At 48.2% G+C, this 14,672-nt stretch overlaps 1 protein-coding gene across 3 annotated transcripts in view; it reads right to left on the bottom strand.

Moving 5' to 3' along the window:
* The window catches only part of LOC119972322 (corticotropin-releasing factor receptor 2), a 342,731-nt gene that overhangs the window by 22,251 nt on the left and 305,808 nt on the right, over positions 1 to 14,672 (bottom strand). For all 3 annotated transcript variants that reach the window (XM_038808841.1, XM_038808842.1, XM_038808844.1), the window contains one exon: positions 8,378 to 8,463. In XM_038808841.1, coding sequence (XP_038664769.1) covers positions 8,378 to 8,463 — 86 coding nt within the window. The remainder of the gene's footprint in view (positions 1 to 8,377; positions 8,464 to 14,672) is intronic.

Raw genomic sequence — 14,672 nt, 5'->3', positions numbered from 1 at the left:
TCTTTGAACAGTTGATACTTTTAATATTCTGCTGAAATCAGCTTCTTTGGATCTTAAGTGATTTACGCAGTGCCGTCAAATTTGCAGAGTGGCATGAAAATTGGAGAGATCATTCAGCGTGATGACATGTTCAAGATGAATCTCACTCAACCTATGACTTTGCTCATCTGGCTGTCGACCATTATGTGTTAAATCTGGTTCCATTAACCTCATGAATATTTTTCATTCGATTTAATCTGCTGAGTACCATGTATATATTGCAGTTCTGGCGTTGTGGGCATTTTTCTATAAAGTGGAGTTCTGAATCTCTGATATCCATCACAACTAAAGGAAGGAGGTCAAAGTCAGGCCAATGAATGCACATTGTTTTCCAAAGTAAGGGATGAGCCTCATCCATGACTGGGATGTCCAGCTGGCACATTTTAAAGAGAAGGGGTCTCCCAATTAAGACGGAGCTGAGGAGTAATTTCTTCTCTCAGGAGGTGGTTAAGCTTTGGAATTATCTACCCCAGAGAGTACTGGCGACTGCATCACTGAATACATTCAAGGCTGAGTTGGATAGATTTTTGACGGGGTTAAGGGTTACAGAGGGGAAAGTGGAGGTCAGGGAGGCCACATCAGATCAGCCACGATCTTATAAAGTGGCGGAGCAGACCCAAATGGCTGAAAGGTCTTTTTAAACAAAAATCATTCCTGGGATGGAAGCTTCAGCAGCATTCATTGCCCATCCCTCATTGCTCTTGAACTGAGTGGCCATTACAGAGGGTTTTTTTTTAAAAAGAGTCAATCACATTGCTGTGGATCCAGAGTCATGTTGGCCAGACTGATTTTCATTTGATTTGATTTATTGTCACATGTACCAAAGTACAGTGAAAAGTATTTTTCTGCAGCCGAGGGAACGTACACAGTACGTACATAGTCGACAAAGAGAATAATCAACAGAGAGCATTGACAAACAGTGATTGGTTACAGTATGGAACAAGGGGCCAAACAAAGCCTCAAATCTGTAAGAGAACATAGATGAACATTGTTTGTAATTATATAAGAAGAGGCAAATAGTTTTAGTAGGTCAGAATGCTGATAGGAGATAAATGAAAAGGAACAGGGGGAGAGAGCATGCAGAGAGTCGCCGTGCTCCAGCACCATCTGGTAAGGATGGCAAATTTCCTTTCCTGAAGGACATTAGTGAACCAGATGGGTTTTAACAACAATCGACAATGGTTTTGTCCAGATTTCTCATTGATTTCAAAGTTGACCATTGGCCGTGGTGGGATTCAAACCTGGATCCCCAGAGCTTTACTAGTCCAGTGAAAATACAACTGCGCCGCTGCCTCCACCTACTCCTATTTATTATGTTCTTGTGTTTTTATCATTATTAGCAAAGCCGGCACTGTTGCTCTGGGTAGCTTGCTCGGAATTTCAAGGGCAGCCATGACTCAGCCACGTCGATGTGTAACTGGACCCATTATTGAGGCCAACCCAGGTAAAGACAGAAATAAAAGCACAAAGTGCTGGAAATACTCAGCAGCTCTGACAGCATTTGTGAAGACAGAAGGAGAGTTATTTAGCTTTTGAGTCAAATATGTCTCTTCTCTGAGAGATATTGTTGAACCAATTGGACACGCTTTGTGGAAATATGTTACTGACTCCCAGATATCTTAAACTGACTTTGAATTTTCAAACTGCCAGAATGGGGTTTGAATTCACTTTCCCAGTAGCATAGGGAATAATTTTAATATGCATGGGGGTAGGTGGGAGGTGGACTATGATGCGTGTGGAGGTGGTGGGAAGCGTTTGTAGATGGAACAGGTGTCAGCACGTTGAAAATCCAACCCAACGCAACTGACTTTCTGATTTAAACCGGGGGGGGGGGGTTTGAGGCTGATGGGAAACGACCACGGGACAGGCAGATTAGCATTATCATCATTATTATTTGCAAAGTGACAACTGATTGAAGATTTAACCCCGCACTCTGGGTTGCCTGACTTGTCTGAAATTCACACTGGTCAACAAGGTGAGAGCACAATTAAGATTGAAGGAGCGGAAAAAAAGTGATCGGTGGGAGAGTGTTCAATGCTGAAATGTGACAACAGCTCCCTTGACTCGAGGAACAAGTCACAGGACTTGTTCTGAAAATGTGCTTTCATTATTTTCAAGGTGCTTTTCAATACTTTAGTGGACATTTCTATTACCTTCAACTCCTTTGACTTTGTTCTGCATGTCCTAGCTGTCAGCCTCTTTAGCTGCTTGGCAGCATCTCATGCAGATCTGCCTCAGAGCTCTGAGGCGGAACAGAAGGAGGAGCAGCAGCAATATGAGCAAGGAAGGCAGAGATAGTGAGGAAATTCCAGGTAGAGGGAGAAAATGGGTGGGATTCTTCAGCCGTGTCTGCCCGGCAACTGAAAATTCCTGCCCAAGGTCAATGGACCGTTACATGGTCCGCATCCTGTCCGTGGCGATCTTGCGGCGGGTGTAGCCGAAGAATCCAGTACATTACCTTTAAAAGACAGAACAGCTTTTGAGCATGAATAAGTAACAGTGCCTCAGGAAATTCAGGCTTTTGCAGCCTTTCTGTGCTGACTGCTGCAGACTCTGGGACACGATCTCCTTCCAAGTGCACAGTTGGGTATGAATTGCCAATAGTTGTCTAGGTGACCACTGACCTGTGGCTCCTCACCTCCCAACTCCTTCCAGGAATCTGCTCATGACATCTGAAGGATTTCACAAGAGGCTGCATCTCTCGGGTGACCGAAGCTTTGTTTGTCATGGCCACCAATTACATTCACTTTGCTACTGATCAGCCCAGTCAGAATGTGAGGGGCCTCAGATTTGCTGCAGTAGCGGATTCCCACAAAAGCCAGGGAGTTACAGACTGCATCTATGTGGCAGTCATGTCAGCGTCCAGATCAATCACAGTATCTGTCAATCAAAAGGGATTCCACTCCATCAATGTTGAATGATGACAGCAGGGTTTTCACTGCAGGCTTGCAACATATCCTGGAAGCTGCCATGATGGCGCAACCTAACCGAATTGCAACAGAGTCCCGCATCGAGCATGTTTAGCCGGGTGTTTACCGGCGCTCGCAGTGCAGAGAAAGTCCACACTATCGAATGGGACTCTGTTGCAATCCGGGGCCTCAGCAGGGAAGGCCCCGCCGAAGCCGTACTTAGTCCCGTTTCCTGCACTGAGGAACTCCGCTCGCCAGAACTCCTCAGTGCAGGAGGACATCGGGACGCAATTTTTAAATGGTGCCATGATCTCTCAGCCCCCCCGACCCGACTCCTGGACCCCCAAACGCCCCAACTCACCTGGAAGGGGGTCCTCGGAGTCCTCCCCACGCCCCACCTCCTCTGAGTGTCCAAAAGGGTAGGTGGGGTCACGGGGATAGGGCAGGTGCATGGCGTGGGCAGGGTGCTCCTTAGCTCCTGGTCGGTGCAGACTCAATGGGCCAAGAGGCCTCCTTCTATACTGGAGGGGTTCAATGAAAGCAGAGAGCTTTGAATATCAGAAGTGGATTATATGAGGTGAATGGACTAACAACATTTTTGGAGGGGAGGGATGTGAGGGAGGGGTGTGAGATGTCAGTAAAATGTGGATGACTGTCAGTGTTGGTTGTTCAGATGGGGAAATCAGTGGGGTATTTTGCACCTTTCCTTCCCTCATGAGATCACTATTCCTTTTGCAGCACTGTATCCAGAGTCGAGGGAGTATACTTCTACGGCTGACTGCTTCCATTGTGTCCAGTCAAGCATGCTTGGTCTGAGAAGTTGGACTCTGTCTACTGTCTATGTAAAACAATATTTTCTGTGGGCCCTCAAAGAACTTCTATGAGGGCAACCATTTAGGGGGAGGGGGAACAGTCAGGGGGAGGGGGAACAGTCACAAGTCGTGGTACACATGGGTACAAACGACATAGGTAAGAGAAGGGACGGGGATTTAAAACAGGAATTTAGGGAGCTAGGGTGGAAGCTGAGAGCCAGGACAAACTATGTTGTCATCTCTGGTTTGTTGCCAGTGCCACATGCTAGTGAGGTGAGGAACAGGGAGAGAGTGCAGATAAACACGTGGCTGCAGGGATGGTGTAGGGGGGAGGGTTTCAGGTACGTGGATAATTGGACCACATTCTGAGGAAAGTGGGACCTGTACAGACAGGACGGTTTACACCTGAACCAGAGGGGCACCAATATCCTGGGAGGGGAATTTGCTACGGCACTTCAGGGGGGTTTAAATTAACTTGTCAGGGGGCTGGGAAAACGAGCTGTAGTCCAGAAGCCAGTGTTCAGAGTAGTGAGGTACTGAGGTGGGTATCAAGGTCGCAGGAGTGTACCGGCAGACAGAAAGGTGGGTTGAAGTGTGTCTACTTCAATGCAAGGAGCATCCGGAATAAGGTGGACTTGGAGCGTGGATTGGTACTTGGCATTACGATGTTGTGGCCATTACGGAGACATGGTTAGAACAGGGACAGGAATGGTTGTTGGAGGTTCCGGGGTATAGATGTTTCAGTAAGAGTAGGGAAGGTGGTAAAAGAGGTGGAGGAGTAGCATTGTTAATCAAGGATAGTTTAACAGCTGCAGAAAGGCAGTTTGAAGGGGATCTGCCTACTGAGGTAATATGGGCCGAAGTTAGAAAAAGGAAAGGAGCGGTCACATTGTTAGGAGTTTTCTGTAGGCCCCCAAATAGTAATAGAGATGTGGAGGAAAAAATTGCAAAACAGATTATGGATAGGTGTGGAGGTCTCAGGGTATAGATAGATCATAGAATTTACAGTGCAGAAGGAGGCCATTCGGCCCATCGAGTCTGCACCGGCTCTTGGAAAGGGCACCCTACCCAAGGTCAACACCTCCACCCTATCCCCATAACCCAGTAACCTCACCCAACACTAAGGGCAATTTTGGACACTAAGGGCAATTTATCATGGCCAATCCACCTAACCTGCACATCTTTGGACTGTGGGAGGAAACCGGAGCACCCGGAGGAAACCCACGCAGACACGGGGAGGATGTGCAGACTCCGCACAGACAGTGACCCAAGCTGGAATCGAACCTGGGACCCTGGAGCTGAGAAGCAATTGTGCTATCCACAATGCTACCGTGCTGCCCTACAAAGGGTAGTTGTTATGGGTGACTTTAACTTTCCAAATATTGATTGGAACCTCTATAGGTCGAACAGTTTGGATGGGTTTGGAACATTTTTTTGTACAGTGTGTGCAAAAGGGTTTCCTGACACAAAATATGTGGATAGGCCGACAAGAGGGCGGGCCACATTGGATTTGGTACTGGGTAATGAACCGGGCCAAATGTTAGATTTGTTTGTGGGAGAGCGCTTTGGAGATAGTGACCACAATTCGGTGTCTTTCACTGTTGCAATTGAGAGGGATAGGGCCATACGGCAGGGCAAGGTTTATAATTGGGGGAGGGGTAATTATGCTGCGATTAGGCAAGAATTAGGGAGCATAAGATGGGAACAGAAACTGTCAGGGAAAGGCACAAATGAAAAGTGGAGCTTGTTCAAGGAACAAATGCTGCGTGTCTTTGATAGGTATGTCCCTGTCAGGCAGGGAGGAAATGGCCGTGTGAGGGAACCATGGTTCACAAAAGAGGTTGAATGTCTTGTCAAGAGGAAAAAGCAAGCATATGTAAGGATGAGAAAACAAGGTTCAGTTGGGTCGCTTGAGGGTTACAAGGTAGCAAGGACTGAGTTGAAAACGGGCTTAGGAGAGCTAGGAGGGGGCATGAGAAGTCTTTGGCGGGTCGGATCAAGGAAAACCCCAAGGCTTTTTACTCTTATGTGAGAAATAAAAGAATGACCAGGGTGAGGGTAGGGCCGGTCAAGGACAGTAGTGGGAACTTCTGCATGGAGTCAGAAGAAATAGGAGAGGCGTTGAATGAATAATGTTCTTCAGTGTTCACCAAGGAGAGGGGCCATGTTTTTGAGGATGAGAGTGTGATACAGGCGGGTAGGCTGGAAGAGGTAGATGTTCTGAGGAAGGATGTATTAGCAATTTTGAAAAACCTGAGGGTCGACAAGTCCCCTGGGCCAGATGGGATATATCCAAGGATTCTTTGGGAGGCAAGGGATGAGATTGCAGAGCCTTTGGCTTTGATCTTTGGGTCCTTACTGTCCACAAGGATAGTGCCAGAGGACTAGAGAGTGGTGAATGTTGTTCCTCTGTTCAAGAAAGGGAATAGGGGGCAGCACGGTGGCCTAGTGGTTAGCACAACCGCCTCACGGCGCTGAGGTCCCAGGTTCGATCCCGGCTCTGGGTCACTGTCCGTGTGGAGTTTGCACATTCTCCCCATGTCTGCGTGGGTTTCGCCCCCACAACCCAAAAATGTGCAGAGTAGGTGGATTGGCCACGCTAAATTGCCCCTTAATAGAAAAAATAATTGGGTAATCTAAATTTATTAAAAAAAAGAAAGGGAATAGGAATGACCCTGGTAATTATAGGCCAGGTAGTCTTACTTCGGTGGTCAGTAAGTTAATGGAAAAGGTCCTGAAGGATAGGATTTATGACCATTTGGAAAGATGCAGCTTAATCCGGGATAGTCAACTCGGATTTGTGAAGGATAAGTCTTGCCTCCCAAACTTGATTGAATTCTTTGAGGAGGTAACTATGTGTGTAGATGAAGGTAGAGCAGTTGATGTCGTATACATGGATTTTAGTAAGGCATTTGATAAGGTTCCCCATGGTCGGCTCATGAAGAAGGTAAGGAGGTGTGGGATAGAGGGAAATTTGGCCAATTGGATGAGTAACTGGCTATCACATAGAAAACAGAGGGTGGTGGTGGATGGAAAATTTTCGGACTAGAGACCAGCTACCAGCGGTGTACCACAGGGATCAGTGCTGGGTCCTCTGCTATTTGTGATTTTTATCAATGACTTGGAGGAGGGGGCTGAAGGGTGTCAGTAAATTTGCTGATGACACCAAGATTGGTGGAATAGTGGATGAGGTGGAGGGCTGTTGTAGGCTGCAAAGAGACATTGATAGGATGCAGAGCTGGGCCAAAAAATGGCAGATGGAGTTTAACCCTGATAAGTGCGAGGTGATTCATTTTGGTAGAAAAAAATTGAATGCGGATTATAGGGTCAACGGCAGGGTTCTGAGGAATGTGGAGGAACAGAGAGATCTTGGGGTTCATGTCCACAGATCTCTGAAGGTTGCCACTCAAGTGGATAGAGCCGTGAAGAAGGCTTATAGTGTGTTAGTGTTTATTAACAGGGGGCTTGAGTTTAAGAGCCGCGGGCTAATGCTACAACTATACATGACCCTGGTGAGTATTGTGTGCAGTTCTGGTCACCTCATTATAGGAAGGATGTGGAAGCATTGGAAAGGGTGCAAAGGAGATTTACCAGGATGCTGCCTGGTTTGCAGGATAGGTCTTATGAGGAAAGGTTGAGGGAGCTAGGGCTTTTCTCTTTGGAGCGAAGGAGGATGAGAGGTGACTTAATAGAGGTTTATAAGGTGATGAGGGGGATAGATAGAGTGGACGTTCAGAGACTATTTCCTTGGGTGGATGTAGCTGTTACAAGGGGGTATAACTATAAGATTCAGGGTGGGAGATGTAGGAGGGATGTCCGCGATAGGTTCTTTACTCAGAGAGTGGTTAGGGTGTGGAATGGGCTGCCTGCTGTGGTAGTGGAGTCGGACAATTTAGGAACTTTCAAGCGGTTATTGGATAGGCACATGGAGCTACCAGAATGACAGGGAGTGGGATAGCTTGAACTTAGTTTCAGACAATGCTCGGCACAACATTGAGGCCGAAGGGCCTGTTCTGTGCTGTACTGTTCTATGTTCCATATAACCTTTCCCCACTGGACCACCAACATTGTAATGCTGAAGCCTCAAGAACAAATCTGGAAAATAACCATGCAGATCCCTGCTGGGGTACTTCTAACTGGGAAGCTTTCCATTGACAGGAGCAGGTGATCATCACCAGCATTATAATTGGTCGGGTAACCCAGAGGCTGCGGAAAGTCACTGTGCCAGAGTCAAAAAAAGATGGCAAAACTCACTCCGCAAAATATTGGGTGCTCAACCTGCTGTTGCCCACCACACCCAACGCCCCACCCAGCTGCGAGCAAGTCAGTTAGGTACAAATTCTGCTCTTTTATTGGGATATCCATTCATAACCCATATTACAATGAGGCGCCCTTGCCATATCTATTAAATATTAATGACCCGAGTGAGGAAGTAACAAGAATCGAGAGGGAGAGCTAGAAATACAAGGTGTGTTAATTCAGTATCAATACTGTTCACCTTGGTCAGCACAAAAATATACTCTCAGGACAAAAAGGTGGCAACTGTACCTAAAAGTGATTGCAACCCAAAGAGAAATGGTATAGCAATTGCTTAATAGCTGCCTTGGCTTTATTTACCTGTACTGCATTGTCTCGGATGTGGTTGATGCCCTCAGCTTAGTCATCAGGATCCTCACAATGTTGAAGAGAAAGACAAAATTAACCTGTTAAGAAAAACAGAATGCCATCAGTGCACCTTGTAACAAAAATGATTGTGTCCTAGAAATTACGCACAGACTATTAGCACATGAATTTGCCTTTCTATGAAATAGCTTTGAATTTGTATTTCGAATGCACCTTATCCTCTTCTCAGGGTACTCATTTTACATTTCAATTTACACGGAGGAAAGTCCTGTAAAGAATGAGGAAGTGATGTTGCCTGAGGCCTCATCAAAATAGGCTGATTGGATTGCCTACATCGGGGGACATGGAGATCTGGTCACATGCAGCATTGAACCTTGGGTTGCCTACCTCAGCTGCACGTTTCGCCGGCAAATACCAGCATGATGAGATCAGTGGGGAAGGGCAGATCATGACTGTGAAGGGCTGTGGAACTGGGAGGAACATTTCTGTATGTACATTAAAACATCGAATCCCAACAGTGTATTTTGCTTAAATCTTTTGATGGCTGTCGTTTGTTAGGCCACATTCATTCAGAGGCAGAGAAAATTCCCACAGGTGTCCTAAAAAAAGTTCTTCATTAGCATATGTAACAGACCTGATGCCTCTGGTGGCCACCTTGAACGCCTGAAAAAAGGGCCAACCAAACATTGGGGGTGGGATTCTGCTGTAATCGGCTGGGTGGGCAACACTGGTGGGAAGGAGTGGCGTGAACCACTCGGGTGTCAGGCCGCCCCAAAGGCACGGAATCCTCCGCACCTTCAGGGGCTAGTCCAGCCCCGGAGTGGTTTGTGCCATGCCGGCCAGCGGGAAAGGGGCCTGGAGCCACACCAACCAGCGCCGAAGGGCCTCCGCCGGCCGGCGCGTGTTGGCGCATGCGCGGGAGTGCCAGCATGTGATGGTGCTATCCCAGCGCATGGGCAGGAAGGTTCGTCTCCGCATCGGCCATGTTGGAGGACCACACTGGCCGATGCAGAGGGATAGAGTGATCGGTGGGCCCCGATCGCGGGCCAGGCCACCGTGGGAGCACCTCCGGGCGCCAGATCCCCCCCCCCCCCCCCCCCCCCCCCCGAGAACCCTGGAGGCCGCCTGCACCGCCTGGTCCCGCCGGTAAGGACCTACTCCAATTTACGCCGGTGGGACTGGCAAAATACGGGTGGCCACTCGGCCCATCGTAGGCCGTAGAATCGCCGGGGATGCCGCTGCCAGCGGTCGCCAACCGGTGTGGAGTGATTCCCGCCCCCCGCCAAATCCCCAGCGCCGGAGAATTCGGCAGCCGGCGGGGGCAGGATTCACACCGCCCCCCACCCCCCCAGTGATTCTCCAACCCAGCGGGGTTCGGAGTACCCCGCCCTGTGTGTCCTGTAGTTGAACTTGGAGTACAGGGTGTGTTCCCTAAAGTTGGTTCGCACTGCTCATGTTGCATAAGGTCAGAATTATAGGTATGAATGTTAAGCTTAATTGGATCTTTAAGGGCACAGAGCAAGAAACTTTAAATGGAAGCCACTTTTGTTTATCTGGTGAGGATACATCGAGATGAGAAGGTGTTTTTAAATTCCAGGCTCCACACCAGTAGAAACCAGCATAAAAATTTGATGTGTTTTCAAAAAAAAAAAAAATCCCGTTGACGTAATTTCTCTGGCATCTCAAGTGTGAAAGACACCTGCTAGATGTGAGATTTTGTACAAGGATTATATAAGCAGGCTAACCTGTCCAACAAGATAGCAGTTATTCGCTTAAAGAAATTAAGTATTTAGAAGTTAATATTGTTGAACATGACTTCTAGTCATGTTCATGGGCGGCACGGTAGCACAGTGGTTAGAACTATTGCTTCACAGCACTAGGCTCCCAGGTTCAATTCCTGCTTGGGTCACTGTCTGCGGAGTTTGGCTTTCTCCCAGTGTCAGCGTGGGTTTCGTCCGGTTGCTCCGGTTTCCTCCCACAAGGTGGTCAGGGGTGGGCTGCATTGTCGGGGTGGATGGGCATGGATCGCCATTGCTGCAGCCGGAAAGACAAGTCATACAGCTGCGCACACCGCTGACAGCCCACTGTGAACTTAGGGTCACAGGTCATATGGGTGCCCCCCAGGGCACCCCATAGGTACCCTCTGGCCCCAGCCAATCAATCAGTTGTATGGGCTTGCTCCTTCACAAACAGTGCCATCTTGTTGGCTGGGATAAGTGTGTGTCTGGGGATGTGTATATATGGCTTCAACTTGTCAGCCTCCCGAATGTCAATCACCGACCTGACGAATCCTGCACCGCTTTCCATTGGAATCGATTGTGTTCCATGTGGCACTGGTGCTAGCCCCTCCACAGTTACTGAATCAGTTTAAGTTCGACGCTAATTTTGCTGTTGTGAAAGTCCACAAATTCAATAGGTTTCCTCCAGGGTGATCCTGTTTCCTCCCAGAGTCTAAAGATGTGCAGGTTAGGTGGATTGGCCATGCTAACATTGCCCATTAGGAGCCAAAGATGTACAGGTTAGGTGGGGTTGTAAAGGTTAGGTAGGATAGGATGAGGGAGTGAGCCTAGGTAGGGTGCTCTTTCAGAGACTTGATGGGCCAAATAGCCTCCTTCTGCACTGCAGCGGTTCTATTCTATGGATTCTAATGACCTCTGTAAGAAGTATATTCAACACATTTGCCACACCCCTGTGGTAAGTAGTTAAGTCTGTTTGCTCAGTTTCATTGGGGGAGTCTTACACTTCTATTGGCCTGCCCTTCAAATGGGGCATTAAAGCAAGGCCTTGCATGGCTGCCTGTTATGTTGATGCAAAAACTCCTGAGGCAATATTTGAAGACATTTCAACCAGCATCAGGTCACTTATTCTCATTGCTCATTATAGAATCTTTCTGTGTGTGAAATAACTAGATGTTCCCCTGCATTTCGACAGTGGGTATAAATGACTACAATTTGGGACATCCTGAAATTATCAAATGCTACATATATATCTAACTTTGTTCTATTAGAGTTTGGTTGATTTGTACACTTCAGAGTCCTAACGATTTATGAAAAACAATTCAGTGTAACTTCCCAGTTAACTTCCCAGACATACAACGGGAGGCAAATCGGCAAATGGGGTCCCGACTCCTTTTTGGCCTTGGGAATACTCCTTGGCCGTATGGGGGACAGAGTCCGGATCCTGCATGGGGCATCCGGACCTCACGCTGGTGATTCCTGGTCACATCATCCAGGTGGTGGTGTGCCTCAGTGCCCTGTAACTGGATTGTGTCGGAGGTCGGTCCCGTCGTGTGGAGGCTTACCCGGGGGTTCCGGTCTCAAAGTTTCTCACGTACCATTTCACCTGTCATGAAGGTGCGCACTCGTGGGTGAGAGTCTGTCTCCGAGCAGTCCTGTCGCTGATGGACCTGTGCCCCGATGCCAGGAGAATGATGCTGAGACATGTGCAGAGTCGCCACCCCATGAGCACTATGCCAGCGCGATCCCAGTCGTGGGGTGAGGTATCGTACGGTATCTAAACAGAAAAAGTGCCAACTGCGTTTCCTGAAATCATCTTCTTTGTGGCCGGCTTGGTACGGCGGGTGGTACGGGGCCATCCACACGTGACTGATGCCATTCGAGGCCATGAATGATGTGAACTCCTAGCTTGTAAATGCCACCCCATTGTCGGACGCCAGGACTTCGGGCAATTGATGCGAACTAAAAACACCTCGCAGTCTGTTGTCATGTGAGAGTACCTTTAAGAAATGGATGTTTAAGCAATGTACCTTTAAGAAATGGAGCAGCTCATATTACTGAAGTAATGTCAGAGCGGGCAGCTGAGCTGAGATCACTTCTGCTTTTTGGGGCTTTTGGTTTCAGTTTGAGAAAGCAGCTGAAAAGTGCCTGGCTGGTTTGCTGTGAGCTGTTTTGAAAGGAGAAAGCCAGTTTGAGAGAGAGCAGCTGAAAAGTGCCCGGCTGGTTTGCAGTGAGCTGTTTTGAAAGGAGAAGGTCAGTTTGAGAGAGAGCAGCTCAAAAGTGCCTGGCTGGTTTGCTGTGAGCTGTTTGAAAGGAAAAGCCAGTTTTGAGGAAAAGAGCTTGGGTGTGTCTGTGTTTGCAGTAAGCTGGATCTGCTCTGATCTCTGCCAAGAATATCTCTGAATAATTTGGGTGATTTAAACTCATAATAGTAATGTCTTTAACCTGATGTGTTTCTGTTTAAAGGTGTTAAGTCTTTTGGAAGATGGAAGGAACCTTTTGAGGGATTATTTAGTTTTGTATTATGTTCGGGGTTATCTTTGAATTAAGAGGTGTTAAGGGATCCAAAGTTTATTTAGAAAGGTTAAGTTGAATTCATGTAATAAACATTGTTTTGTGTTTAAAAACCCACGTGTCCATAATTGCAGTACCACACCTGGAGACCAAGCCGTGTGCTTCAAAAGCAACAATACATTAAAGGGAGAAGTTTGTTGAACTCCATGATACATTTTGGGGTTCTGAAAATGCCGCTCCCATAACATTGTCCATGGTTTCTTGTGTGGTCACCGTGGGGATCCAGTGTACTTCAAGCCACTTTGAGTGGGAATCCACTAATAGAAGGAATGCGGCCCCCTGAAACGGGCCTGCAAAGCCGATGTGTTCATAGGACCAAGGCTTCCCTGGCCACGCCCATGGGTGCATCGGGGATGCCGGTGGGACCTTCTGGTGTTCCTGGCATGGGGCGCAATCATAGGCCACCTCGCTCGATCTTGACATCCAGTTCGGGCCACCAAATATAGCTGCATGCCAACATTTCCAATTTGGTCACTTCTGGTACCTGTTATGGAGATCTCGCAACAGGGGTACACACCCCCCCCCCCCCCCCCCCCACCCTCACCGTTCGGGAAAGACCACCTCCATTCCCCACAGGAGGACTCCGTCTTTGACATTCATTTTAGATAGCTTGGAGGCCATGAGCTTACCTGGTACTGTATTGCTCTATTTTGGGCCCTTCTTTGGCCTCAACGAGGGAACCCGACCTCCTCCTCCCCTCCCCCCCCCCCCCCCCCCCCCCCCACACTCTTCACCCAACTTACCTCTTCTGGGATCCTCACTACCCCCTCACCACTTCTTATGAGCAAGGGCCCCCCTTCTGGGCCCAACTCCTGGAAAGGTCATTCTGGCACTTTGGCACCATCAGCCTGGCGGTGTCATGGTGTCCAGGTACTGGGGGAATGTCAAGGTGCCACCTTGCTGTGTCACGACCACCCGGGGACCTCAACCCCCAGCAAGACACTCTGAGATGCCATCACGATTGGTGCACGACTTTCTGAACCCGTACCAAATGACACCCAGTTGAGGCCTTGCTGGCGAGGCTGGTGAATCCTGGGAGAATTAGGGGCAGCACGGTAGCATGGTGGTTAGCATAAATGCTTCACAGCTCCAGGGTCCCAGGTTCGATTCCCGGCTGGGTCACTGTCTGTGCGGAGTCTGCACGTCCTCCCCGTGTGTGCGTGGGTTTCCTCCGGGTGCTCCGGTTTCCTCCCACAGTCCAAAGATGTGCGGGTTAGGTGGATTGGCTATGCTAAATTGCCCTTAGTGTCCTAAAGAATATGGTTAATTGGGTGGGGGGGGGGGGGGTGTTGTTGAGTTCCTGGTATAGGGTGGATACGTTGACTTGAGTAGGGTGATCATTGCTCGGCACAACATCGAGGGCCGAAGGGCCTGTTCTGTGCTGTAATGTTCTAATTCTAAAAAAAAAATTTGGTGACCGCATATTTAAATGAGCCATTAATATGAATGCTTGGATCTCACCCAGTGAGGCGTGATTCAGATCGCAACATCTGATCATGCAGGCTTCACATGAGATTCAACGGTCTTGTCCCGACACCTAATTGGGCACGACAAGGCCGCTGAATCGCGCCCCATAATTCTGTCACAAAAGGTGACCAGATTTTATGGTAATGTTAATATTATAATCATTAAAACCACTTTTGTGAAAGCTAACATTTAGATACCCCAAATTTGTCTTCCTAATTACCTTCACTTCATCACTGTGCCTGGACCCTAAAATAAGGGATGCCCATCTTCTACCTCTCTCTTGCTTTAAGTCACCTTGGAAGGAGTAACAGGAATGCAGAGTACTGGGCTAATGGCAAGATTCTTGGTAGTGTAGATGAACAGAGAGATCTCGGCATCCAGGTACATAAATCCCTGAAAGTTGCCACCCAGGTTAATAGGGCTGTTAAGAAGGCATATGGTGTGCTAGCCTTTATAAGCAGGGGGATTGAGTTTCGGAGCCACAAGGTCATGCTGCAGCTGTACATAACTCT

The sequence above is a fragment of the Scyliorhinus canicula genome, chromosome 10, assembly GCF_902713615.1.
Source record: "Scyliorhinus canicula chromosome 10, sScyCan1.1, whole genome shotgun sequence".
NCBI classification, from domain to species: Eukaryota; Metazoa; Chordata; class Chondrichthyes; order Carcharhiniformes; family Scyliorhinidae; genus Scyliorhinus; species Scyliorhinus canicula.
This window is presented reverse-complemented; position numbering and strand designations above follow the sequence as displayed.